The 27563-nt window shown below is 40.6% G+C and overlaps 1 protein-coding gene across 2 annotated transcripts in view; it reads left to right on the top strand.

The window, feature by feature from the left end:
• The window catches only part of ANAPC4 (anaphase promoting complex subunit 4), a 52932-nt gene that overhangs the window by 14084 nt on the left and 11285 nt on the right, over window positions 1-27563 (top strand). Inside the window, exons 15-29 of one of the 2 annotated variants that reach the window (XM_014738762.3) lie at window positions 194-294; window positions 375-426; window positions 2726-2781; window positions 5291-5337; window positions 6543-6599; window positions 6933-6989; window positions 8652-8745; window positions 13117-13214; window positions 13768-13829; window positions 13908-13946; window positions 14047-14148; window positions 15163-15237; window positions 16123-16296; window positions 16993-17116; window positions 17501-18188. In XM_014738762.3, coding sequence (XP_014594248.1) covers window positions 194-294; window positions 375-426; window positions 2726-2781; window positions 5291-5337; window positions 6543-6599; window positions 6933-6989; window positions 8652-8745; window positions 13117-13214; window positions 13768-13829; window positions 13908-13946; window positions 14047-14148; window positions 15163-15237; window positions 16123-16296; window positions 16993-17116; window positions 17501-17725 — 1363 coding nt within the window. In that variant the 3' untranslated portion in view covers window positions 17726-18188. Of the gene's footprint in view, window positions 1-193; window positions 295-374; window positions 427-2725; window positions 2782-5290; window positions 5338-6542; window positions 6600-6932; window positions 6990-8651; window positions 8746-13116; window positions 13215-13767; window positions 13830-13907; window positions 13947-14046; window positions 14149-15162; window positions 15238-16122; window positions 16297-16992; window positions 17117-17500; window positions 18189-27563 lie in introns of those variants that run through there. The other variant, XM_023638275.2, reaches the window with a different exon arrangement.

Here is a 27563-nt window from a genome sequence, read left to right as displayed (position 1 = left end):
TCATCTCAGTAGTTGTGACAACCAAATGATCTACAGTTTTTAGAGATAATTTTGAGAAATAATTTGTCATACAAAGAAAAAATTACTTTCAGTTTTTATTTCTGAAAATTTAGAAATGTTCAGGCAGAGTAGTAGCTGCCTGCCACCTTGATGATGGCTGCCATACTAATTTATTTCTGCTCGGTTTTGCTAGTGGCTCAGAGTCTTTATTATACCATTTGAGTGAACTGAAAGGAATGGCTTCATGGAAGCAAAAATATGAACCTCTTGGACTAGATGCTGCAGGAATTGAAGGTAGTAATTTAATTTCTTAATAGAATACCTTAAACACACTTTACTTATTTAACAAATGATATTTAATTATTTCCCTTTAGATGCCATTACGGCTGTGGGTTCTTTCATACTCAAGGCAAATGAACTTCTTCAGTAAGTACTGGGGATGCCTGGAATCATTAACCTGAGATTATTTTACTTTTTAAACTTTATTCATGTATTTATTTATTTAGTGAGGACGATTGTTGCTGAACTAACATCTGTGCCAATCTTCCTCCATTTTATGTGGCTTTTACTTATAAATAAGAACCTAGCAAATTGTCATGATTTTCTTAAAATGAGTTTTTGTTTTTATGAAAATTATACCTTTACTTGATTAAAACAAGCCGGTAGCAGAGCAATTTGATAAAGCATATTTTCCTGTCCCATCTATCCTCACTCTTAAGTCCTCTCTCCAGAGGGAATCCTTTTAACTCTTGTAACTGTTTCTGTTTTCAGTTCTTCTATAAATCACCTGCATATTTTCTAAATTGTATGATTATACTGCATTTCTTTCATTTACCAAGTTTTAGAAATTATTCTTTGTTTGAGTTTGTTTTGTTTTCCTAGACTTTATCTGCTTTCTTTTTTCTTGCATTGTCTGTCGTTTTTAGCACATCCTTAGGTTCTTTCCCTGTCTTGAGGGTAGTAGCATATCTTTGGGTTCCCTCTGTTCCTGATGCCTGCTTCGTTAGTCTTCCATCCCTCTGCCTCAGTCTGGATGTTGGGTTTCAGCTCTCCCGCCAGCTGCCACACAGGCATTTTCTTCACAGCTTTCATGAATTAGATTCAGACTTCCAGCGTCTCCTCTGTTTTTGATTCATTTACTCTTTCTGATGGAAAATACCCTCCGGTAACTTCTTGAGAAAGCAGATATGTAAAGATAAACTTTCTGCATCCTTTTGTATCTTTTCTCCAACCTTCACTTTTAATTGATGGTTTTGAGGGAGTATAGGATTCTGAAAAGGAAATCGTTTTCTCATAGAGCTTTGAAAGGATCACTCCATTGTATTCTGGCCTTTGAGATTTAGGAATGAGAAGTGCAGGTGTTATTTGCTTAGAGTAATTATCTTATAGATGTGAGCTTAAAGAGACTTTTTTAAGAATGATACCCATTTCTGTATTCAGAAACAGTTTCATCAAAATGAAGATGACTTCCACTTATACATTTGTGTAAAGCTCAAGGAAGTTCAATTTTTGAGATCTCAGTTATTGTAAGGATCAAAAGTCAACTACTGGGGCCGGCCTGGTGGTGTGGTGGTGTAGTGGTTACGTTTGCACGCTCCACTTCAGCGGCCCTGGGTTTTTAGGTTTGGGTACCGGGCACCGACCTGGCACTGCTCATCAAGCTACCCTGTGGTGGCATCCTGCATAAATTAGAGGAAGATTGGCACAGATATTAGCTCAGGGACAATCTTCCTGAAAAAAAAAATTGATTACCAAAGATAATGTCCATTGAGATCAGCGGTAGTGACATAGTACAAATTTATATTATTGATTTTCTGTTAGGGTTGATTTTTTTCCTTCTTACTGACCAGTATTCTTTTTTTTTAAAGATTGGCACCTGAGCTAACAACTGTTGCCAATCATTTGTTTTTTTTCCTTCTCCCCAAAGCCCCCAGTACATAGTTGTATATCGTAGTTGTGAGTGCCTCTGGTTGTGCTATGTGGGATGCCTCCTCAACATGGCTTAACAAGTGGTGCCGTGTCCTTGCCCAGCATCCGAACCAGGGAAACCCCGGGCCGCCGCAGCGGAGTTAAACACGGGGCCGGCCCCTAACCAGTATTTTTTTTAAAAACTGAGAATAATGGAGGCTGGCCCCGTGGCCGAGTGGTTAAGTTCGCGTGCTCCGCTGCAGGCGGCCCAGTGTTTCGTTGGTTCGAATCCTGGGCGCGGACATGGCACTGCTCATCAGACCACGCTGAGGCAGCGTCCCACATGCCACAACTAAAAGAACCCACAACAAAGAATGCACAACTATGTACCGGGGGGCTTTGGGGAGAAAAAAGGAAAAAAATAAAAATCTTAAAAACAAAAACAAACCAAAAAAAAAACTGAGAATAATGCTGAAAACTGTATTTTTCTGATTTCTTTGCAAAGTTGGAGAAAGATTTCATACTTTACTGAATGCTAGGAAAGACTGTTACACAGTTTGTGGCAAGGCTATTAGAACTGGTTAGAATCTGAGTTATTTGCTTTATTTTTGAAAAGAATCAGGATTTGCTCTTCTGAAATTTTATTTTTAGGTATGTGTTTGATTTGTAAAATCTGCTGTTTTAAAGGTTTAAATGTCTTCCAGAAAAGGGTAAAATAGAACAATAAGTATTATTATATGCCATGACAATTGAACAATGATATATGAACCCCGTGTAATAATTTCATTTGTGATTTCTTTTATTTTTATCTTTTTAGAGTTATAGATAGTAGTATGAAAAATTTCAAAGCATTTTTTCGGTGGCTCTATGTGGGTAAGTTAAATTGAATGAAGCATTCTTGTTATTTTTAACACTTTTTAAAAAATTATGGGAGTATCAATTTAGAATATTTCACTTACTCTAGTAAAATTTCAAATACCTGTAAGAGTAGAGAGAATAGTGTAAATGATGAACCCCCTTCTACCTTTCACCCGGTTTCAGCAGTTTTCAACACGTGGCCAATCTTATTTCTTCTAATACCCACCCATCCCCACCTGCCCACAGATGTAATTTGCAGCATGGGTTGTCTCTATCACTCACTGGTAATTAACCCTTTCTTACCTTGTCTCTTTAGATTGCAATAACATTTTTAAATCCCTGCTGTGTGTTAGGCACTGTTAGATGTGAGATTAAAAAAAATAAAGAGAAAAATAAGACACAGCCTCTGTCCTTGAGTAGCATATCTCCTATTTTATACTTTGGTCTTCTGTGTCTGCATCTCTGCTGTCCATTATGGTAGACACTAGCCACATGTGGCTGTTTAAAGCAGTTGAAGTTATATATTTAGTTCCTTAGTCATGTTAGCCACAGTTGAAATGCTCCATAGCCATACGTAGATAGTGGCTACCATGTGGGACAGCAGAGAAGTAGAAAATCTCCATTATCATTTCTATTGGACAGTGATGCCCTAGCTAAACAGAATTTAGACCGCTTGTGGCCTTCCTTTGTATCTCCACAGTATCTTTGCATTTTAGGTAATTAATTAACCAATATTTATTAACTTGATATTAAATGTTTTAATGCTCACTCTTCAGTGTATGCATATTTTGTTTAGGTCCGTTTATACTGCTATTTTTGTCATCTCTCTTAATATCTTTGAAATAATACAGCGTACATTTCTCTCCAACGTATGCAAAATTTAGTTGTAAATGGAATTTATCCTATATTGAAATTCTAAACAGTAAAATAGAAGGTAAATTGCCTGTAATGTGCTAACATCCGTTAAACAAATGCCCAAATCCTAACTTGATTTCTTAAAAACAGACTTCGTATTTGTCGATCTAATGTAATTGCTTTTGATTGAAAAAATGAATCTGATCTGCAGATGTTGACATTTAAAATTGTTAGATTTTTCTTGAAACCATACCAATACTAGCCAGAATGGGGAGCCAGAGTGTTTATTAGGCCAGCCTGTTTAATATCAGAGTTGTTAATTAGAATAAATTATAATATTAGAACTGAATGAGACCTTAGAAATAATTTTCTTTTACAGAAGTTTGGTCTCACTTATAATAAGTTATTGAAGTAGTTTAGGCAGTTTATATTTTTATTTAATGTCCTAACTGTAATAGGAAGCCAGATCAGAAGAAAAATGAAGTACTGTTCAGTCCTCATCACCAGAGCAGGACGTTGTAGAAAGCACCCTGCGTTGGAGAACTGGAGCCCTAGATGTAGTCCTGGCTCTGCCACTAGTTAGCTGAGTAACCTTAGTTTGCCCTTTTGTAAAATGTAATCTCCGGGAAGGCAGGGACCTCTTATCCTGCTGTATCCCTAGTACCTGTAGTGCGCTCAAGAAGTAATTTTTTGATGGATAAATGAATGAATGATGGAACTAGGTTATGATTGGTTTTTCAGATAATTTAGAAGTTTGCATTAATTAAAAATTTCTAAAATCATCTGTATTTGCAAAAGCACATTCACCATGCTTTTTCCTGACCAAGAAGTATGTTCAAACACTATGCAAAAGCACGTGCAGCATACTTCTTGACTTAGATGGACATAATACAAAAAACACAGTACTGATGAAGACAACCCTATGAAAGGGCAGAAGGAGTCAACCACAGATATTAGATTATAAAGAAACTATAAATGTATGCAGTCACACATCGCTTAATGGTGGGGATACGTTCTGAGAAATGCGTAATTAGGCGATTTTATTGTTGTGTGAACATTGTAGAGTGTGATTACGCAAACCTAGATGATATAGCCTACTACAGACCTAGGCTAATCTTATGGGACCACTGTTGTCTCTGGTCTGTCATTGACGGAAATGTCATTTTGCAGTGCATGACTATATATGTGTAAGTGTGTGTATACATACATAAATCTTAGAACAAATGTCTTCATGCAGCAGAAAAGCCCAAGGGAAAGAAACACATTTGTTTGATATTCTAAGGCTTTTGGAGGAAAGGATTGCTTGCAGATTTTAAGAGAAGAAACGTCACTGGGTTAGAAGGGAGAATTCTTGCACATGTAGTCTCAGCACAGGGCAGCACTTAGGTTTGTCTGTCTGGAGTGGCAGTGGACTGAGTTGAAGGAGAAAATGAGAAATAATAGTTTAGGATGGTTAGACCAACCATTTTGAACCTGGAAATAGAAATCAAATTTAAATTCTTCACCCTTTAGTTTTTAGAAGGAAAATAAGTTTTCCTTGGTGAAAAGAAGCTGTTGCAAATTGAGGATTTAGTCCAGTGAAACACATTTAGTTTTTGAAATGCATCTATGATTAAAATTATGTTTGTAGGTTTTTTTTTAAAGGTAGTTTTTAAATTTATATTTCCAGCAATGTTGAGAATGACAGAAGACCATGTGCTTCCCGAGCTGAATAAGGTAGTACATAGTAGCGTCTTTTCCTGATGTGTTAATATTGCCCTGGTGGAGCTCAGCTTTGCTGGTCATCTTGGTACTCATATACAGTTACTGGTTAATGGGATGTCAGGCTGTAGACACAGGACAGATTTTAGTAAGCCGCCCTTTTTTTTTCTTTTTAAAGAAATGTGCATGTTTTTTATACTTTTTCATCTCACAGAATACCTTTATTATAGCTAGCTAAATTTGTGATTTTCATGTTTATATAAGACTTAATAATCTATATAATACAGGGTGTTTGTATTCCTTACTTTAACTTCCTTAAATTAAATGCATTTTTATTTTCCTTGAATATGTAGTACTTAGATATTAGTACCTGTGTTGATGTCTGGTAAGCACCAGTTTCTTTCTGACTAAGGATTGTGACAAGTAGCAATGGAATCTCCTTCCAGGAAGATCTTAGAGAATAGGGCAAAATTCCCACTCGATTCCTACAGCTCACGCATCCTCCCCCCAGCCCAAACTGTCAGGTTCGGATAGATTAGGTAATTTTGAGCCTGGAAAAATGGAGAGCATTAAAATTAGCCTGGGTGGAGTAGGTGAGTAAGGGATCTCACCTCTTACACAAGATGCATCTTTTGTGCTATGGATGATTGGCTTGGGTGCCAGGGAAGTTCATGTGAGCTGTTTCTCTGACAGCACTCTTAGCTTTGTTTTGGGAGATGAAATATGTTAATTGTTGGGTGGGACCTCAATGTGTAAGTTTTTCAGGGCTGACAAACTGGGGTCCCGTGAAGGTAGGGCCATTGCAAGTAGCAGAGGCCAACAGCCCTTAACTCAGGTTGAGGTGATTTATCTGGGCTACAGTCCTCCACTCCCAAAGGAGGGGCTCTGCAAACTTAGTCTTAGCACTCGGCATAAAATAAGCAACAAACAACCCTAGGCCATAAGGAGGTCTGTAGCTGTCGAATTCAGTGATTGGAAGATGGGTTTAAAACGTTTAAGTTTGTGCTTCTCAGAGCCTTAGGATTTCATATTTTCAGAATTGTGTAATCTGGATTTCTATTGATAATTTCTTTGAAGGAACTTTGCCTGTTTGTCCCATGGCTTTTAGTAGATAGTAAAAAAAAAAAAAAAGTCACATATATTATTACATAGTATTTCTTTTATTGGGAAGCTTTCTTTTATCTTGATTTGGTTTTTTTGCTCCTTTTTGGTTTTGATAGATGACTCAAAAAGATATCACATTTGTTGCTGAATTTCTTACTGAACATTTCAATGAGGTAGGAAATTTGTATTTTTATAATGCTGGCTTTTTAAAAAAATAATTGCAATAAACCTGAGTAAATGTTAAGAAGTAATCAAATTTAATCCAATTTAATTGAAGTCCTTAGCAGTTATGCTTTTTGAACTATTAATTAATAGCAGTACTTAGGTATTAAACATAAAGCCTATAAATTGGACTTTTATTTGTATGTGTGTCTTACAGTCCATAGAAAAAAAAGAGTAACTGCCACGATCAGCTCTCCTAAAAAGTAAAGTTTTTGTTTTAAATATAACATCTTTTTCTTTTTCTTTTGTAAGTTGACTTAAGTATTAAACTGTATTTTTTCTAGGCTCCAGACCTTTATAATCGAAAAGGAAAATACTTTAACGTTGAAAAAGTTGGTCAGGTATGAGCTTTGGGTTGAACTTAGTTATTGACTTACTTTTATTTTTAAAAGCTGATTTTAAAACTTTAATAAATAGTGTTAATCTTTATTATCCAAAGTTTATGGAAAGTAATGTCAAGTTTTATAGTAGCCCTGCCCTTTTAGTAAAATAACCAAAGAGTAGCAGTTTTTAAACTTTTTGGTCTCAGAACAGTTTTTACATTTGTAAAATAATTGAGGGCCCCAAAGAGCTTTTCTGTTGTATCTATCACTGGTAGATATTATTAAGTATTAGAAATTAAACAGAATAAAAAAATATTTATTTTTAATGAAAAATAACTGTATTTCACGAAATGAAATTTAGTGAGGAGTAGCATTGTTTTATATTTTTGCAGATCTTTTTAATGTCTGGCCTAATAGAAGACGGCCAGATTCTCATATCTGCTTCTGCGTTCAATCTGTTGTGATGTTGTTTTAGTCAATGTGTATAAGGAAAGTCTGACCTCACACAGGTGTGTAGTTAGAAAGGGAAAAGTATTTGAATAGCTTTTTAGATAATTGTGGATATTCTTTGGTTTTACACCAAATTCTGACAAGTGTTAGTATCTTACAATATCCAAAAGTCAGATTTCAGTAGTATCATCAGTCTCATCAGACAGCCTTTAAGTACTGTGAAGCTGTCAAGCACACAGTGGCAGGTACAGGTTTTCCAAAATTTTAATTCTTGTTTGAATGTTTAAGTTTTATCATTGGCAACAAAGACTGTCATTTGTTTTGCTTAAAATGACAGGCTCACTTCATTTTTCAAGAAAATATCTGCCAAATACCAAAGAATGAATAATCATAGTTTGTCTGCCAGTCATTCTTTGCATTAAAAATGGAATTGTGTTAACAACATGGTAGTGCCTGGCTTAACTTACAGCTACAGTTTCCTAAATGCTTTTCCTCATGGTAGCCATCATGCTTTGGTATGCAGCAAAAGTGCTTTTTATATACTTCTGAATTCCATCATACAGAATATTAAAAAAGACTTGTATTCAGGGGTTGAAATTTGATGAAATTAGTAATTTTAAATTTTATTAACATTAGAGATTGGTGAAACTGAGTAGGTGGCCAAAAGGAAGACAGTGGTTGCTAGTGTGGTTTGGGGCCACACCTTTGACTCTTGGTGATGGTGCTAGCAGTTTTCCCTGCATATGCTTTTGGCCATCCGTACAGCTGGCATTACAGTGACAAGGGCAAATAACCTCGTGGTATTATTATAAAAATAGTATTGACCTCCTGGATCCCTGAAAGCGTCTTGGGGGCTCTGAGAGGTCTGTGGACCTCACTTTGAGAACTACAGCCATAGAGTAGGTTGATAGTTTTTACTTCTCAAATTAATTTATAAACTTACATAGATAAGTTTAAAATATGCTTCATGAAAATGGAACGTGAAATTTAAACTCAGTTTATGGTCTCTTCATCTACAGCATTCTAATCTTTTAGTAGTTTGCAGTTTGTTTAGTTGCTTGGCATTTAGCAATTTTTGGTCGCCTCGCTTAGAATAATAGCAGTGCACTTTCAGAGGACTTGGCAGTAAAATAAAATAACTTATTAAATAGAATAATCTTAAATATAAACAATTTTTGGAGCCTAATTCTTTGGTTTACTAAGTTTAAATTTTTAATTCTGTATTTCTAGTACTTAAAAGATGAAGATGATGATCTTGTGTCACCCCCTAACACAGAGGGAAACCAGTGGTATGACTTCCTTCAAAACAGCAGCCACCTTAAAGGTATTTCATGAGCCGAGTAGATTTGGGCCATGTGTTTTTTATCTGAGACCAGTACACCGGCTAACAGTTTTGCTGAACAATTGCTCAATACTTACCTAATAGTCCTTTAGATTTATCTTTTGTGGCTGTTTTGATTAGAGAAACAGCAGAATAACAAATAGTGTTATGATGCTATCGTGATCAAAAACATTCTTAGATTAACTGTGATATAGTAAGATTGCTTATTCTTAAGTATTATATTGTCTGTTTTCCACCCTATAAAAAATAGGATATTGGGAAGAAAAGTGTAGAGCCTACTGGTCAGAGAAGTCTGTTTGCCCATCTTAGTCTGTTAATTTCTAAAAGTATAATAATGCATCATCGTATTCTCCTGAGGTTGTAGTTTTTTTGTTTACTTGTTATGCCTTTCATTCTCTAGGATCCTAGATGTTGATATAGTAAAATTTTATTTATCCAGCATTATTAGGGATGCAACACAAAATAGCAATCATTAAATATGTCAGAACTTTACCATTTTAGAGGACTATATATATATATATTTTTTTTCTTTTCTTTTAAATTTTTTCCTTCTCCTCCCCATAAGCCGCACAGTACATAATTGTATATTTTAATTGTGGGTCCTTCAAGGTGGCATGTGGGATGTCGCCTCAACATGGCTTGATGAGCAATGGTAGGTGTGCGCCCAGCATTCGGACCAGCGAAACCCTGGGCTGCCGAAGCAGAGTGCACGAACTTAACCACTCAGCCACGGGGCCAGCCCAAAGACAATATTTTTAAAGAAAGAATTTATTTGCTTTCTCAAAGAGTAATCTGACCACAGTGTAGCTCTTTCCTAGATCCTTAAGGCAATAGCCACGTACACGTATCACCTCCTTTAATCTACTCAAGAACCTTTGGAATGGGTGCTTGTTATCCTTATTTTACTAACAAGGAAACTGAAGGTTAGAGAAGCTCTAAGATGATGCATGCGAGCAAGTGATAGAGCTTGGCTTCTGCTAACTTCAGAGCCTGAGTTTTTAGTTGGACTCAGTCGTAATCTCTGCCACTTTATTTGGTTGCTGCTTATCTGAATGAGTGAGTGGGGAAGGGAGAGAATTCTCTGAGGCCCAGAACTTTGCTTATTGCTCTTTTGCTTTAACCTTATAAGCCCAATTTCTTTGTCAGAGCAGGACATATTTTGTATTGCTTGAGAGTCTTATGATCACTAGAGAGATGCATTGGTGTAAGTTAGCTATTGAATTGAGGGAGAGTGAAGGTACAGCTGACTGAACTCATTTGCTGTATTTAAGCAGGATGCCCAAGGAGGAAGGATGCCTGGGATGTGCTGATGACAGTGTGCCAGCAGTGGTGGCACCTGGACCCTGTCACTGTACTGTGCAAATACCAGTTGTGGGAACTTTGTTGGGCTAAAAGTAGATCCTACCTTTCTTTTTTTTTTTTTTTTTTAAAGATTTTATTTTTTCCTTTTTCTCCCCAAAGCCCCCCGGTACATAGTTGTGTATTCTTCGTTGTGGGTTCTTCTAGTTGTGGCATATGGGACGCTGCCTCAGCGTGGTCTGATGAGCAGTGCCATGTCCGCGCCCAGGATTCGAACTGATGAAACACTGGGCCGCCTGCAGCGGAGCGCGCGAACTTAACCACTCGGCCACGGGGCCAGCCCCGATCCTACCTTTCTTTTCCCCCACATCTTCTGTGGCGGAACAGAAAGGCCGAATCTTAGCTATAAGCCTCACGTTGAACCAACATACACTTCAGATTAACTCCATCTCTTAAATGCTTGACGTTTTGCTAGTATGTGAGTTTGGACAAGCCCATTAATCTGCCAGTTTCTTAGTCTAGTAGGAAGTAATACTAACTGTCATTATGGAATTATTAAGAAAACTTGAATGAAACTTCTTTCTAGCACTTTGCAAAAATCACGTGCTAACTACTTGATGCATGTGCTCGCTTAGGGTGCCTGACAGAGTCAGTGTTGAATAATAGGTCAGAGCTGGTGCCCGGGTAGCTGGCCTGCCTCGGTTGGAATCTTGCTCTGCACCTTCCTGGTGGGGTGGCTGAGGGCAAATAGTCTAACCTCTGTGCGTCAGTTTTCTCATCTGTAAAATGAGGATGATAGCAGTGCCTCCCTCAGAAAGCTGTTGTGAAGGTTAAATAAACTACTGTAGATAAAGCGCTTAGAATGGTCCTGGCACATAGTGCACAGGCAGCCAGTATGCTGGCATCTGAGCTGTTTATACTCAGAACACTTCTGATACCAAAATGAGAAGGGTTTTTCTCCTGAGACCAATTCTGACACCAAGTGGGTGTCCTACAGTTCGATTCTGATGCCAACTACCTAGAGTTAGCACCAGACTGCACAGGTTTCGGGGCCTAGTCCCACAGGACTGCCCTCACGTCACCGCTCAGTTACAAGTGTCAGGTCCCCAGGTTACCCACATTTCTGTGCCCCTTGGCTACAAAGGTGTGGGTTCCCACAATTCTCCCCCTTCAGATTTGATAATTTGCTAAAATGGGTCACAAACTCAGAGAAACACTTGCCTTAGGTTTACTGATTTATTGTAAAGAATACACCTTAGGAAGAGCCAAGTGGAGGAGATGTACGGGGCCGGATAGTGGGTGGGGTGCAGAGCTTCCAGGCTCTCTCCAGCACACCCCCTCCTAGCACCTTGGTGTGTTCACTGACCGGAGGCCCTCTGAACCCTCTCATTTAGGGATTTTTTTTAATGGAGTGTTCATTATTTCTGCACAGTTGATTAAATCATTGACCATTGGTGATTGAACTCAACTCCACTTTCTCTCCCTTCCCTGGAGGTTGAGGGATGGGGCTGAAAGTTTGAAGCTTCTAATCAAAGGCTTGGTTTTTGTGGCAACCAGCCTCCATCCTGGAGCCTGCCAAGAGTCACCGCATTAAAAGCAAAGATGCTCCTGTCACCCTCATCAGTCAGGAAATTCCAAGGGTTTAAGAGCTCTGTGCCAGGAACAGGGGACAAAGATCAAGTATCTTTCTGTGATAGCACAGCATCTGTCACCTGTTGGGAACTTAAAATGTTAACATGACTAAAATTCCTTTTATTCAGCATGGCTGGGATGTGAGATGCCGTAAGTGAGGGAGGCCTTCAGAGCACAGTGGAAGAGGGTGGGCTTGGGAATCAGACTTGAGTTTGATTCACAGGTCTAGATCCTCGGTTGTTTTCACACTGGGCAATTGCCTAAATTTCCTAAGCCTCATTTTTTTTTCATATGTAACATGGAGAGGATGAACCTTACTTTGTACACCTGTTGTAAGCAATAGAAGTAACAGATAGAAAAAGAACCTGGGGCCGTCCCCGTGGCCGAGTGGTTAAGTTCGCATGCTCTGCTTCAGCGGCCCAGGGTTTCGCTGGTTTGGATCCTGGGAGTGGACATGACGCCATTCATCAGGTCACGCTGAGGCAGCATCCCACATAGCATAACCAGAGACACAACTAGAATATACAACTGTGTACTGGGGGGGTGCTTTGGGGAGAAGAGGAAGAAGGAAAAAAAAGGAAGATTGGCAACAGTTGTTAGTTCCGGTGTCAATTTTTTTAAAAAGAGAACCTAACGTGGGGCTGGCCCCGTGGCCGAGTGGTTAAGTTCGCACGCTCCGCTGCAGGCTGCCCAGTGTTTCGTTAGTTCGAATCCTGGGCGCGGACATGGCACTGCTCATCAGACCACGCTGAGGCAGCATCCCACATGCCACAACTGGAAGAACCCACAACGAAGAATACACAACTATGTACCAGGGGGCTTTGGGGAGAAAAATGAAAAAAAATAAAATCTTTAAGAAAACAAAAAAAAAAGAGAACCTAACGTATGTGGTGTCAATAAATGCTAGATTATATATTACTTTCTACTGAAAAAGTAGCCTTTTCAAAAGTAAAGCGCTTATTTTCATAACACTAGTTTCTTGTCTCCTGTTTTTGTTTTTAGTATCATACTCTTCCGAAAACAAATACTGGATTTTTGTTGTCACTCATTATGGCAAAGAGTAGAGAAGAATGAACTTTGTTTCATTATATGTCTTTTGGTTCCCTAAGCATCCTTTTCTTATAGCCAACAAAAGCATACTGTTGGGTTTTGGTGGGAAAGATAGAATATAGACTAATAAGCTGCAGGGACTCCATTTGTAGTAAGTGTGGTTGTTTTTAGTGGGCTGGCAGTGGGGAAGTTAAAAGGCAGAAGGCCACTATCATTTCTAGTGAGGTTGTGTGAAGACATAATGAAGTGACCAGGGAGAATTCCATCATCAAATGAGCTGTGCAGCTGGCTCTAACAGTAGATTATTTTCTCCTAATCATCTGGTTTGTTACAGCTTTTTTTGGTTTTGTTTCTGTTTTTGTTTGAAACCAGAAAGTCCTTTGCTGTTTCCTTATTATCCTCGAAAATCATTGCATTTTGTGAAAAGGCGGATGGAGAACATTATTGATCAGTGTTTGCAAAAGCCAGCAGTAAGTTTAAAAGAAATTCATGTCTTTGTGTAGAAGCAAGATATATACAATATGTGGCTCACTTATGTAAGTGATCTTAGTGATGAACCATACGAATCCTGTGAACACGCTGATAGTCAATTGTTTTTGACTAACAAAAATGGCAGTTTCATATGATTCACCCTAGTTTCTTGCATGCAGTAAATTATAATTGAATACAAGATTATTGGAAGTGTTGGCATCTTTAGTATTTTCTTTGTCTCCAGAGCAAACTTAATATAAATGGTCTTAGTCACAGAGCTCATGTGTCTCTTGTTTATGAGTGAAGGCATGAGACAGGGGACGTGGTTCTTAACCTGCCATGTGCTTGTCTCCAAGGTCTTTTTCAGCTCCGAATTTTCTCTTTTCCTTACTATTATGACTGACATTACAGTTTCTTGTGTGAAAGGTTTGGTGATAGAGATTATTTTTTACTTGACTTGAACAGTGTCCGTCTGTCAGTCACTTTCTGTAGAGTATTTATCTGTGTGTATGTAAATGCTCGAATAATATTTTTAAATCTTACTTTATTTAGGATGTAATTGGAAAATCGATGAATCAAGCAATCTGTATTCCATTGTATAGAGATGCTAGAAGGTAATTCTGTTTACCTTTTGGATAGTATAATTCAGCAGCCAATTTAAATTTTTCTTACCTTTTTTTCTTTTCTTTTAGTGAGGAATCTACACGTAGATTGTTCAAATTTCCTTTTCTGTAAGTGTGTGTTTCTCTCCTGTCTCCTGTGAACAATACAGTTGTATTCTATGCATCTGTAGCTAAGTATCATGTTTTGACATTCATTTTTTTTCTTTAGGTGGAATAATAAAACTTTAAATCTACACTATCTTCTTTTTACTATTTTAGAAGATTCACTTTATAAAATGTGCATCTTAAGGAGACATACTGATATTTCCCAGTAAGTATTAATCTGAAGTTTGAATAAGAGATAAGATTTTATTATTTTTAATAATAAAACATGCAGCTTTTCTTCCCTACATTTCAGGTTTTAGTTAAGCTACCTTATGACTTTAGGCTTGTCGTTTAACTGTGCTTGGTCTTAGCTTTCATGTCATTAAGATGAAAATGCCAGATCAGGAAGCTATATGATCCCTTCTACTTCTAGATTATTTAATTTTGTATTGGTATCTAACTGTTACATGTAGGATTTTTTTTAGGGTTAGGAAAAGTATAAGATCAGAGCACTCAGGATTATGTTTCATAAACCTTTAGAAGTTCAAAGCTGTATTTTGGGTTCCTTATAGAAAGGATTTTTACCTCAGGTTAAGTATGACTTTCATTAAACAAGAGGCCTCACCTATAGAGAATTCTTTTAGATCCCAAAGTTCTGAAGGATAATTCATATTCAAAAGGCCATTAGTATCTTAAATGGTTTTATTTATTTATTTTTGGTAAGGAAGATTGTCCCTGAGCTAATATCCATGCCAGTCGTCCTCTGTTTTGTATGCGGGATGCCACCACAGGTTGGCTTGATGAGTGGTGTGTAGATCTGTGCCCAGGATTGGAACCAGTGAACCCTGGGCCGCCGAGGCATAGCGTGTGAACCCACCCACTGTACCACCAGGCTGGCCCCTTAAAAGATTTTAAACCTGAATTTGAAGGAAATTTTTTGATACCGATGTAGCCAAAGAGAAATAATTTAGTTGTTCCCAATGTCCTTAATTCTCTAAGGTATCTAGCTACTTTGGTGATTATAAGATTTTTAAACCAACTTGTCATTTTGATGTTAGGTTTATCTATCTAGGTATTTAAATTAGCTGTCAGTACTGTGGAGTGAGCGTAATGGTATTTTGGTCTGGGATTTGTTGTTTAGATAAATGTACTAACCCTGACAATCGTGTTCTTTCAAGCATTTAGATTATTGGCTATCCAGGTTGTTCCACAGTCTCTTTTTTCCCCTTCTTTCTTCAAGATCTGTAAGTAATGGACTAGTGGCTATTAAATTTGGGAGCTTCACATATGCCACAACCGAAAAAGTGAGAAGAAGGTAAATCTTGACTCTTGTTTAGATGAGATGTGTATATATATATGATATGTGTATATGTTAATAAATGCAAATTACGGGAATATGGTGAGCTCAGTTACAGTGATGATACACCTAGGACCTCCTCACTTGCAATATAGGGGGTTACACATTTTATACTTAGAGAATGATTTGATTTAGAGTTGACTGGAACCTGACTGCCCTGCAGCAGGAATTTATGTAGCATACTTTCCTGTAATTAACACTTCTGAGCTTCCGGTCTGTTAAGAGAGAAATGTGGTTCCACAGGACAGATGGTTAAAGTTCTTGCTATGACCAACAAAAATAGGAGGTTGCATCTTTCTGACTGCTCTGGGATTTTCTTTGTATACAAAAGGTCAGTCATACCTAAGTCATCCCTGAGGCTTTGCAGAGGGAAGAGCTGACACTAATCATAGGCTGATCTTTTCCTTACTCTCTTTTCCTTATGTAAAAGTTTTTTATGATGATGTCTTTGAAGTTATTGTGTCTTCATATGTAAATCTTACTTTTCAGTCCAGTTAACTCTGTTTACTCAACATATATATATAAGATGTCATTCATGGAATTTCCTTTGGCTCAAGGCCTGACCATTGTTGTCAGGAATGTTCTGGAACTGTGAACCAACCTCACAGATTTTTCTTTTTTCATGATTACCTGTTTTTAGGGCCTAGTTACATTTTTGAATAATCAGTCCAACAGGTAGCTGTGATTTTAGTGCAAAATATATTTTAAACATTATTGTATAGAATGTCACTTGATTTTTTTATCATCAGTTTTTTTGCTTGATACCAGTATAATGTTATGCATGCAATATTTTCTCAGTAGTTAGGATCATCTCTGAAATAACACAGCTTATTTCAATTCTAGCACCTACAGTTGTTTAGATGCACAGTTTTATGATGATGAAACTGTAACAGTAGTTCTTAAAGACACTGTAGGACGTGAAGGAAGAGATCGACTCTTGGTCCAGTTGCCATTGTCTTTAGTATATAACAGTGAAGATTCTACAGAATATCAGTTCACTGGGACTTACTCTGCAAGGTAACTAACTCATTAGTAAGATCATCTTTCTGATAGAACAGTTAAATGTTTTTTAATGTGTATCATACATTTTAGTTCTTTAGGTATCCTAGATAAATGGTTAATAGGGATAATCGTAAAGTCAGCTGACCAGAAATACTCCTATTTTTTATTTAAAAAATACTGGCTTCAACAGCTCTTCTGTCCCTTTGCTTTACTAGTAAATCAAGAAGTATTTGCTGGAACAAGGTGGGGAATTATTTGGAGTGGAGAAGGGGGCTTCTGTTAGTTCTGTTTTCAAGGGTAGCATTAACCCCAGTTTGTAATAGAATTAATTATTTTAGATTGCCCCTACTGTATTCCTTCTGGAATTAGGACCTCAGAAGCTATGTGGAGGGAACACGTCCAGTTCCAAGAGATGGCTTTAGTTGACTGAGATTTAAATAAGCAGATCCCTTCTCTAATTTAAACGTGTGTCCATTTGCTTTCCTTGAAAGGGAATCAAGAACCTTACTAAGATGATATTCTGCCTATTTGGAATTACAGTTATTTTCAGAGAATATAGTATCACAGCTTTTTTATACAGTGGCTGGTAGAATTCTACTGGAAATGGGAGTATTGGTAGAAATTGAACCCGTGATTGACTCTGATACCACCCTTAGTAAACCAGGGAGAGGATCCCTTTTTCATTCCTGGGTTGGTTTTTCCCCTCTCTAGGCTGGATGAGCAGTGCAGTGCTATTCCCACACGTACCATGCATTTTGAGAAGCATTGGAGATTACTGGAAAGTATGAAAGCACAGTATGTTGCTGGGAATGGTTTTCGGAAAGTGTCCTGTGTGGTAGGTATCTACAGATTGTCTACTGACTAAGAGTAACAAGGAGAAGTGACTTTGGATCTATAAGGTCCTTTTAGTGCAAACATTATGTGGTTTTTGTTTTTTATTGATTATGAGCATGTAGTGTCCTCAGCTGTTTAGTTCTCTTGTCCTGAGAGCTTACTAAGTAAGTAATAACAATTCTAGATTTTAGTCATCGTGAAATTGTCACTGCTGTATGTGGCAATCCTTTTACATAAAATGCAGGCTAAGCTTAGTGATTTTGTTGTAAATTGATGGGAAAATACCTTTCCTATAAAACCATTCTTTGTTCTGATTTCTAATTCTTTATATATAGTGTATAAACCATTTACTGTAAAATTCTTTATTTGGCCTTTTCTTCTGTAGTTAAGCTCAAATCTCCGTCATGTGAGAGTATTTGAAATGGACATAGATGATGAGTGGGAGCTCGATGAGTCTTCCGATGAAGAGGAGGAGGCTGGTACTAAGCCTGTGAGGATAAAGGAAGAGGCGCTGTCCGAATCAGAGGCAGAGAACCAGCCAGCTGGTGCTGTGTTAGCTCCGGAGATAGTCATTAAAGTGGAAAAACTTGACCCTGAGCTGGACTCCTAAGCTAGCTTGCTGTTGTTTTGTATGTTCTCATTATGTCAGAAAGGACATGAGTGTTTTGGACCACTTCTGATTTTCTTTGTATAACAAAGAAATAAACAGTAAATTTTATTTTTCTTATTCTGCTTCATCTCCTAGTGGTATAGTCACAGTGATAGACTTTCTTTTTACTGATATTTCTTTTTAATACTGTGTGCAGAACTAGTGTTTAAAGAAAACATAAATTGAATGTGAAGAAGATTTCAGTCTTTTTTTGTCAAAATGTAGGTATCAGGAATCATTCCTGTATCAAGAAGAAATTGCATTTAAATAGTCATCGTCACTGGAAGTTTTGATGCAGTTAGTATTTTAAAAACATAGGCAACACTTATTCCTATTTTTCTATCTTCCCCTTCTAGTTAGTTTTACGTCTCCAGAATGTTTTCAAAATTATGTTTTCAAAATAAACTTTACTGATTTACTGTAATGCTACTTAAACCAAAAGACGGATACTTCTTTATGATCTAAATAGCAAAAACGCTGCTTGACACGTACATGATTATCTTTTCTCATCTTGTTACTGTTTTTGAGCTCTGAATTCTTTGAATCAGCAGTGTTTAGAAGTGTCTTTTTCCTCTGTTGAGAATTGGTCATGGACATATGGTGGCTGGCTGGCTGTGTGGTTGACTCCTTGGGGACATGAGAAATACGGATCAACTAAACATAATGTTAGTGCAAATGAGCTACTCTTGATTCCTAATGCTCCTTCTAGAGTAGAATGGTATTCGCCTGTGACTTTCAAAGAGTTTCCATTTTATATATGAATTCTAACATCAGTTCACTGATAAATGAAAGAATCACTTTTTAAAGCTTTAAATATCTTGAGGCAGGAAGATAAACTATAATCTGGTGAGTGGGTAACTGCAGGGTTGCTGTGTCGTCGGCCTGTTTCTTTAATAGGGAGCTGTTACACTTGATTTTAGGTACAACTCTTTAGATATGCCAGGTGCCTCAGTTGGTCTGATCTTTGTGTGTTTTGAAGGGAAAACTGAAGAGAAGACACTGTTGCGTGTATGAGCTTGGTGTTTAGAACTGTGATCTTCAGGACACTGACCGTGCTAGCCTGCAGCCTTGCGCATAACAGGCCTTAAACATGATTAATATGTAATTTACATAAACGTTTATCGATGGTTGGTCAGTGTTCATGGCAAAGTGCAGTATGTCTTGAGTTAGCTTTTCTGAGCAAGAAAGTTGAACTGCCAGGTGACGTTTTGGAGAAATTATAGATTGTAGGTATGTAGGGCATTTGAGAGTAAATGCATGGCACAAATTTCCTGCATGATATTTAAATAAACTTGATGGATTTGGGGGTCAAATAATTACAGCTTGTTCTTAGAATGAATTACAGTTTCACAATAATCAGCCAGTTCTTTATTAGACAGTAATCTGTCCCATGTGACTTCATTGAATTTATAAAGATTTCTTGATATGTGCTTGTTTGCTTTCTGCTGTTCCAGCATGGGATACATCGAGCCTGAGACTCCAGCCTCTGCCCTGATCTTGAACCAGGGATCAGGAGTGCTTCTCTTGATGTGCTGGGAGTCAGTCCCGGTTTATAGGAGGATGGTTGTTTCATTAATGCTTATAATATATATGATATATCAAATATTTAGGAACTGGTTTTGTCTTACGTCAAAGTGAAAAAGTTTAAACTGATATCTGAATCTCTTTTTAAGTTTTAATAAGTATAGAGCAAATAATTTTCTGTTTATCTTTGTATTTTTAGATATATTTCCATACCATTAGAAACTTTGCTTTTAATATTTAGAACCAATTTGATCATTATACATTATCACTTTATTTCTAGCATATTTAGCAGTAGTTGCTGAATTAGGGTTTTGGCTTTAGTGAACAACAAGGAGAGCGTGGGGATGTAGGACCCTGGGCAGTGGCGCTCCCCAGTTCCTGACTGGGTGTTTGTAGAGCGTTGTGAGACACCTGCTAAAGATTACGGCTTATTACAATATTCTGTGCTGCTCTTTTCTGGGATAAATTTGTTGGTTTTTTAGAAATTTGAATAGTCAGGGGTTTTTTCCAGACTTAATAGGACTGTGACAATAGTCTCCCTAATTCTCTGCCTTTCTAGTTTGTTTTTTTCTTGATTTTTTTCTAAAATAAAATTTTACACTCAGCAAAATGCTAAAACATTTTGTCGTCTTTATTTAGAGCATTTGAATATAAATGTGAAGAAAACCATTGTGCTATGTAGCCTTGAGTTTATGACGCCGTAACTAGGGGAGTCCACATATCCAAGTTAATCCAAATATTTTCTCATTCTTGAGGAAGTCTAGCAAGCAGACATGTGCTAAATACTTATTTCTAGAGGATGCTATAACTGAAATCATGGGTTGCATGATTTCGACAGGGGCAAATCAGTTTCTTTGGCACCTCTCGAAGTTGTGACAATTATCTGTAGACTCTTTGCATTTATTAGAGTCTACGTTTGTCCAGCATACCGGTTTTAGTTCTCAGTGAGCAGAGGGAGATGGTTCTTAAGATTACACTGACGAAAACCTTATAATGTGAGAGCAAGGAGTGTATTGGAGTTAGAGCAGAAAATAGTATTTGAACTCTTATGAGGAATATTCAGTTCAGAAAGTCTCAATTGTTAAAGGGTTAGTTTGAAGAAATGAATTGTTAATATGGTAGGTAGTCAGTGTTTTCTACTTTCTGAGCAAACTAGAAGAGAATTTCCCATGAAGCGCACACCACCACATCAAAATTGCCTGGGGCAGTAATTAAAAATGCAAATTTGTGGGTGCCACTCAAGCCCCCTCAGTCAGAATGTGAAGGTAAGGGGCCCAGATCTGCATTTTTAACCAGCTGACCTGATGGTGTTATGCCCACTGAGGGTGAGAACCATTATTTTCTGTGGAAGCTAATGTTTAGTAATTAGGTATTTATCATTTGTAGTTGTAAGTTTAAAAGCTGCTCTCTTAGATGCATTGAAAATTGATGTATTCTTTTCTTTAAAAATGACCCTAACTAGTGGTTAATTTCACATGCAAGATGCACAGTCTTCTGTAAATCTGTCTAAGTGATGGTGGGCATAATTGTACCTCAACTCTCCTTGTGCACTGCGCCATGTAGAAATGAGTCCCTCAAGGCCACATTTCAGCATTCCGAAGGTCACGTTCAGCTGAGGGGTAGATGCTGAGTTGGGTCGGTATGGGCCATGCGGGTTGGTAATGGGCCATTACAGCTTATAAATGTCACCTTTCCTCGGGTATTTGCAGTCCAACTGAACTCCCAGTGCCCCAGGACACGAAGTGTACTGTGTGGTTACCACTGTACGGATGATAAATCTGTCCCACAGCATGATTGAATGACACTTGTGCCAACTTGATGGATGTTTTAAACCTTAAAACGAGGGGACAGGTTTGTAGTCCATGCCTCCTGCCATCCAACTGCAGTGTTCCCACATGGCCCCAACCAGACTGGAAACTTTGGGGATGGTTTTTATTCACCTGTATTCCTGATTCCTCTTGTGGAGTGGACATTGTTATTATTCTAAGTTATATTTTTTCCACTGTTCAGACAGTAGAACTGGTGTTTAGGAGCCCAACTAGATGAGTAGCCAGCTGCTGTAAGCTGTGCGATCAGTTGTCAACATTTGATATGACACTGCAGAACTTTCTAACACTGATAACAAGTGACTTCCCTTTTTCCTTTCCACCACTGATTTTGTCCTGCCCAATTGTTGCAGGAAAAGGTGTGAAGGATTAAAAAAATATATGGTATGGTTTGCTTTCTTGGGATGCAAAGTCAAGATCTAGTGGCGGAGTGTGGATAGCGAAGGGCTGAGACCCTTGTGGGCCCTGCAAGGTGCAGAGCCCTTCTCTTCGAGCGAGAGAGGAGCCACCGGAGGCGCCTGGGTGAGTGGTTTCAGGAAGCCCAGGCGAGGGAGTAGTCGGCCGTGTCCAGTGCTGCCGAGAAGTGGAGAAGGAGGGACGGAGAATTGGCTGTTCTCTCTGGAAAATGGGAAGTCAATGGCGACTGCATTTTGAGTAAACTTCAGTCTCCTAGCGTGTTCTCTAAGGCGCTGTGGGCTCTGCCCTGGCTCCTCCTCAGCGTTGTCCCAGGGCTTTCCCTGCTCATGTTGCCTTTCCTGCCGTTTCCCGAGGAACCGAGTTCTTTCCTCCTCCAGAGCTTTGGGACATGCCCTTTGCCAGGAGTGTCCTTTCCCAGCCTTCACGAGGTTAATTCTCACTTACCCTTGATTTCTTAGCTAAATGTCTCTTCCTCAGAGGAGCCTGCTGTGGTGTTGGAGTCTCTCTCACTGACCCTTCCCTTTGTATCAGTTGTCACAATTTGTAGTTAGACATTAATTTGGTGCCTGTTATTTTACTGTCTAAATTAGATTATAAGCACTGTGATGTCAGAGATCTTGTCCGTTTTGTTTAACTCCCTAATACCCAGTACCTGCCACGTGGTGGGTGCTTAATAATATACAGCGATTGGATTACCAAATCTCTTAGCATACAGTAAGGTGGTTTGAGATATAAATGGTAAATTATCCTGAAATTTTAACATTGCAGTGTATTGAATCTGTTCACAAATGGGTTGTATTCCAAAATTTGCAAAATGGTTATTTGACACTGATTACATTTCTTCATAGAAAAACTGTCATTTGTTGGTCCACCTGTGCCTACTGAAAATAACCCTGAGAAATCTTCTGTGAGCTCACCTCCACCCAAATATTGGCAGCCTTAGACCTCGATTTCCAAATCAGGACTCCTAGTTTTCAGCCTCCACATAATTTTTAAGGCCTTTGTTTTTGCGAATTTAAGATAGAAATGATGTATTAAAAAGATGATTTTTAGTATAAAAAAAGTTCAATTGCGACAGGAAGTGTTCCAGAGGAGTGCTGGTGGCGGGAGCCCTGTGGGAGTGGCTGAGGAACAGACGTGAGGTGAGGAAGTGGAGACCACAAATGGAGGCAACACTTGAAGAGTTTCACTGCAAGAATGGTGCCTGGGGGACATGGATGCTATGAGGGGACTTTTTAAACAAAGATTGATGGTATCAAGGCCTATTTAGTTATCTGTATCTCTTTATTTATCTGTGATGCACTGGAGGAGGAGAAGCTGACCATTCTAGAGAAAGATGGAACGTGTGTGAGTGAAGTCCTCCAGAAGCAGGAAGGGCTGACCCGGTGACCGCAGGGAGGGCAGCCTTAGCTTGGAGCGTGGTGTTTGTTTCATCCTAACAGGCACAGGTGGACATGCTGGCAGGTGGGGAAACGTACAGTTTTCCTCATGAAACAGGTGTGATGGTGTCAGCAAGAGTGAAGAGGAGAGGTGTGACACGGTCACTCAGAATGAGAAAGTGAATTTGCTGAGGAAGCGTTAGCATTGAGGTTCCCACAGGAGATGTGTGGTATACATCGAATGTGAGTCCGATTAATGGAATCCTTTTCTCCCACTGCTCAGCTGTGGGGGTGGATTCGGGGAGCATTGGGTTTCATCTGGGTGGGGGTTTTGTCAAACCGTTACAACAGGCCAGGGGGGTGGGAATTTAGTGAAAGAGTGGCAGGGTCAGTGGATCAGAAGGTGGAGAATCATGGGGTTCAGAAGCGGAGGGGTGGAAAGACAGAGGCGACGGCCAGAGGGCCGTTAGCAGTGGATAGTACGGAGGTGGTGAGTTGATGACAAGTATAACTATGGTGGTGGTGGCTGCTGTAGGGGAAGGAGAAAACCACTGGAGCTAAGTAGGTCAGGACTGAGTGGCCAGGGGTTTTGGATGGCTCATCCGTGTAAGTTGCCAAAAAAGATGACAGCAGTAATGGGGGAGAAAGTAACAGTGAGTTGGGTGCTGGGGTCCCCAGTGAGTGAGGAGGAGTGGCCACCTGATGAGATGACAGCAGTGAGGGGAACAGAGGAGACAGGAAGGCTGCATGTGCTTCCAAGGCCCCCGGGCTTTGAAAGGCCCATAGGAGGATCAGTGATATACTTTTAAGTTCACTAAGTCAGTCATGAGGCTGGGGTTCAAACCCAGGCGGGCTGAGCAGGCTGGGCTCCTAAGCCCCACGCCGACTGCTGGAGAGGAGCTCAAAACGGTTACTCTTGGTTGTAAAGGACACAGTGCAGAACAGAACTACTAAGCCAATCGCGAGCACGGGTGGTGGTTTTAATTCATGGGTCAGCCGTAGGTTAGTGCTTCTTACTTCTAGGAGGTAAGATTAAAGGTTGTAATAGAGGTGGAGGTCGGTTCTGATTTGGTTTCGAAGCTGGCCTCAGCTGCTCTCCCCGCTGGCTGTGGAAAGCGGGTATTTCTGGTTGCTGTCCTGCCTAACCTTGCCTTTAGTACGCTGCTGATTGTGGAAACAGTTGTGTGTGGCAGGGTGAGGAGGTGGCCCATGGTGCCTGCTGAAGTCAGGGCCCCAGAGGAGCACACACTGACCCGTCAGTCTTTCCCTGTGCCACAGTGCAGTTGAGGCCTCCCCAGCTCAGGCTCAGGGCTGTCTCCAGTGCTGAGCCTCTCCTGGGTCATCTGAAGCATTCCTCAGGGGGCACTGCCCAGTCCAGGGCTCTGGCTGTTTGGGAACCAGGCAGTCCCTAGGCCCCTAGGAGATGGCACTGGGCTTCAGCTGGCTACTTAGACCCAGGAAGCTAGACCCAGCTGGACCTGGGAACCTCTGGATCTGCCAAGTTGCGCCAGAAAATCCCAGGTGCTGGGGCCACAGACATTCCGGGCCCAGACCAGACGTGCAGCTGGTTGTGATCAAAGGGTCTCCTCCTGCAGCTGCTGCTGCCCACCCCCTTCTCCTGTCGATGTTTGGCTCTCCAAGGTTCTGTACAGAAGTCTGTCGTGGAAGCGGAATAATGTGGGAGAGACTGCAAGGTGCTTGAGGTACATTATCTCATAATTCTCTGAACAGCTCTGCAACGAAGGAATTGCTATCTTTATTTTGCAGAAAAGAGAAAATGTTCAGAGAAGTTCTCTGTGTCCTAATCACACAGCTAGTAGGTGGTAGGACCTACTATCAAGTAGAGCCTACTGTCAAGTAGCTAGTAGGATGCAAAAATGGATGGTCTGATCCCAGATCACAGTAAGTGCTAATGACGATTGAGTACTAGTAAGAGCCAGGCACCATTCCAAGCATGTCCCAGTATAATCCTCCAAGGTAAGTAGTAGTATTAGCATCATCCCCATTTCACAGATGAAGAAACTGAGGCACAGGCAAGTTTTCTAACTTGTCCATGGGAATTACACGGTGGTGGGGGTGGGAGAGGGATGTGAAGCCAGGCAGTCTGGTGCAGGACCCTTGCTTTTAGCCACTGCACGTGCTGTCTTTCTGGGGTCTGTGTTGTTCCAAGACACTGCCCTCCCTCCCCGCCCCCAGCTGCCTTGCCTGTGGCCGTGCTCCCTGAGCGCAGTGTCCCTGCAGTGGTGTGACCACCCTAATGTCCGGGTGGCACGGACTGACAATGGTGACGGCTCACAGTCGTGATGAGCTTCATTCTTCCCAGAGCTCCTTCATTCATGATCACCCTCGGCTCCGTAAGGAAACAGGTTGAGAGAAGGAGCGATGTTTTTTTTTCCTGCAGGCATAGGCGTGGTATGTGGTAGAGCTGGGTCCTGAACCCCAAGTTCTGACCCCCAAGACTAGTGTGGTTTCCTCCAAGACAGCACTGCCCTCAGCCAGTGACGCACGTGCCTCTTTCTTCGCCACCTGAGGAGGTTCTCGTGTGTGTGTTGGGGTCCCAGAGAGACAGCCACGTTCCTTCCCCAGAAAAGATAGAGGGGAAGCTGCCCGCTAGATCTGCGCTGTGAATGTTCTCTGTCCCATTTCCCAATTCATCAAGATTACTTTGCATTTTGTGGGTCACAGACTTCAGCGGGTAAAGGCTCTCACGGACAGTGGAACGCGGGTGAGCTTGGGGAGAGGCAGAGAGAGGATCCTCAGAGAAACCATTCTCGGCATGGGCTGAGCAGAGGGCACATTTGCAATTTGCAGGAGGCAAACTTCAAAACAGAATACTCTGTTATGAACACAGAGAGACCGTGACTCCATGAAATACAGACCAGGAAAACACATTTGGCCCATTATTAGTGGGCTAGGAGCTATGATAATGCAGTGTCAAGAAAATAAGTTAGGTCTTGAGTTATTACACAAAATAGCTCCGAGCATCACATGCCAGTTATCCTATTTGCTCCTCCAACATGGACAAGGGACTTGATGAGGTGAGAAAGTCTTAGGAGGGAGCAGGAAATGGAATAACCTAGTTTCCATTGGAGAAATGGAAGTTGAAGGAACAAATTTGCAAATTGGCTCAGCAATTTAGTTAAAACATGAGCCTTGGCTCTCTCAAATTTGCAACCTAGGACTTTTCACTCCCCTTAGTTCCGAAATTAGTTAGTGCAATGGCCTGTTTACGTGTAATTAACTGTAACTCGAATTTACAACTAGTCTTGCTCTGGGCTGGGCAATGGGCATGTGATACATACCACCTGGTCCAGCCCATTTCCGGAAGCTGGCGGGGTGGATGACCGTTTGCTGCCAGAAGGGAGTTGAGAGGATGACACTACACACAGAATCACTGGAAAAGAAAACAGACAGGATGTTTCACGGGTTGAAGCACAACAGGAGGGAGGGGGTGGCGCTGCTCTCGGGGGACGGGTGAGAAATGCGTCCACCTAATTTAGAAGACTGAAGGTTAGCTGTTCCTTGCCTTCCCTCCGTCGGTCCCAGAGACCAATTTAAATGCTTTTTCCAAGCTTCCCTTCACTCCTCCAGGCCCCACCGCACCAGCCCCAGGCTGCTGTCATCTCTGTTCTCACCATAACCTTTGTGTTTACTGATTGCTAACCACTGGCAAGGACCTGGACTAAATGCACTACAGGTATTAATTTGTTCAGCTGCCTCCACCCCATCACACATAAGAAAGGAAGCATTATTAATGCCTTTGTCCAGAGGAGGATGGAGAGGCCCAGAGAGGTTAGGTAACCTGCCCAAGTTCACACAGCTAGTGAGGAATGGGGACCAAGTTCTTAGTCATACACTGCACATCTCTGACATCAATCACCTGCTCCCTTTACTTATGGATAGCATCTATTCCTCTTCTGGTGTGTGAACCTGGGGGTGCCTGGATGTAAGTCATCACTGAAGATCTGTGCCTTTTAAGAAGCCCTGCCCCTGAAATCGATGGAGACGGGGCACCATGAATCCTGTTTGGGAAGCCATAGCGCCCCCTGGTGCCTGAGAAGTCTAACTTTCGCCCCCAGCCGCCCCACGCCAAGGCTCCCAGCCCGCAGGGCCAGGTCTGCAGAGCTGAGCCGCCCAAGGTAGGAGGCAGCTGTTCCCCACAGCTGCGGCCATGCAGGTTTCTGAGGGTGCTCTGTGGGAATGCCTCAAGCCACGAAGCCCAGGCACGACATGGGCTTTCTGGCTGATGCTGGGTGGCCAGGCGCTTCTCTGCCAGGCCCAGCAGTCCCAGAAAGACATCCCAGGGAGGAAGACCGTGTGGGAGGGTCCCCCTCAGGAGACGTTCTTCAGGAGAGTTCCTGAGTCTTCTTGGCTGGCTGGTTGGAAGCCCCTGCAGAGGGCAGCAGTTCGCTTGTTTATGTGGATACACACAGGGCCTTGTGCTCTGAAGGGCCCAGGCTCGGTGCAGTGCTCTGTGGAAATAAATGAAAACCAACCAAGTGAGAACAAGCAAAGGGTGTGTATTCTGAGCTGGCTACAGCAAGGGAGGCGGTCACTGCGTTTTGGCAGAGATTCAAAGGCAGGCAGGGGGTCTGGGAAAGCTTCATAGTGCAGAAAAGGGAAGACTTCAGGTGTGTCCTGACTGGAGGCTGT

Source organism: Equus caballus, chromosome 3, assembly GCF_041296265.1.
Source record: "Equus caballus isolate H_3958 breed thoroughbred chromosome 3, TB-T2T, whole genome shotgun sequence".
Taxonomy (NCBI): Eukaryota; Metazoa; Chordata; class Mammalia; order Perissodactyla; family Equidae; genus Equus; species Equus caballus.
Note: the sequence above shows the minus strand (reverse complement) of the source record. Positions and strands in the feature narration are given on the sequence as shown.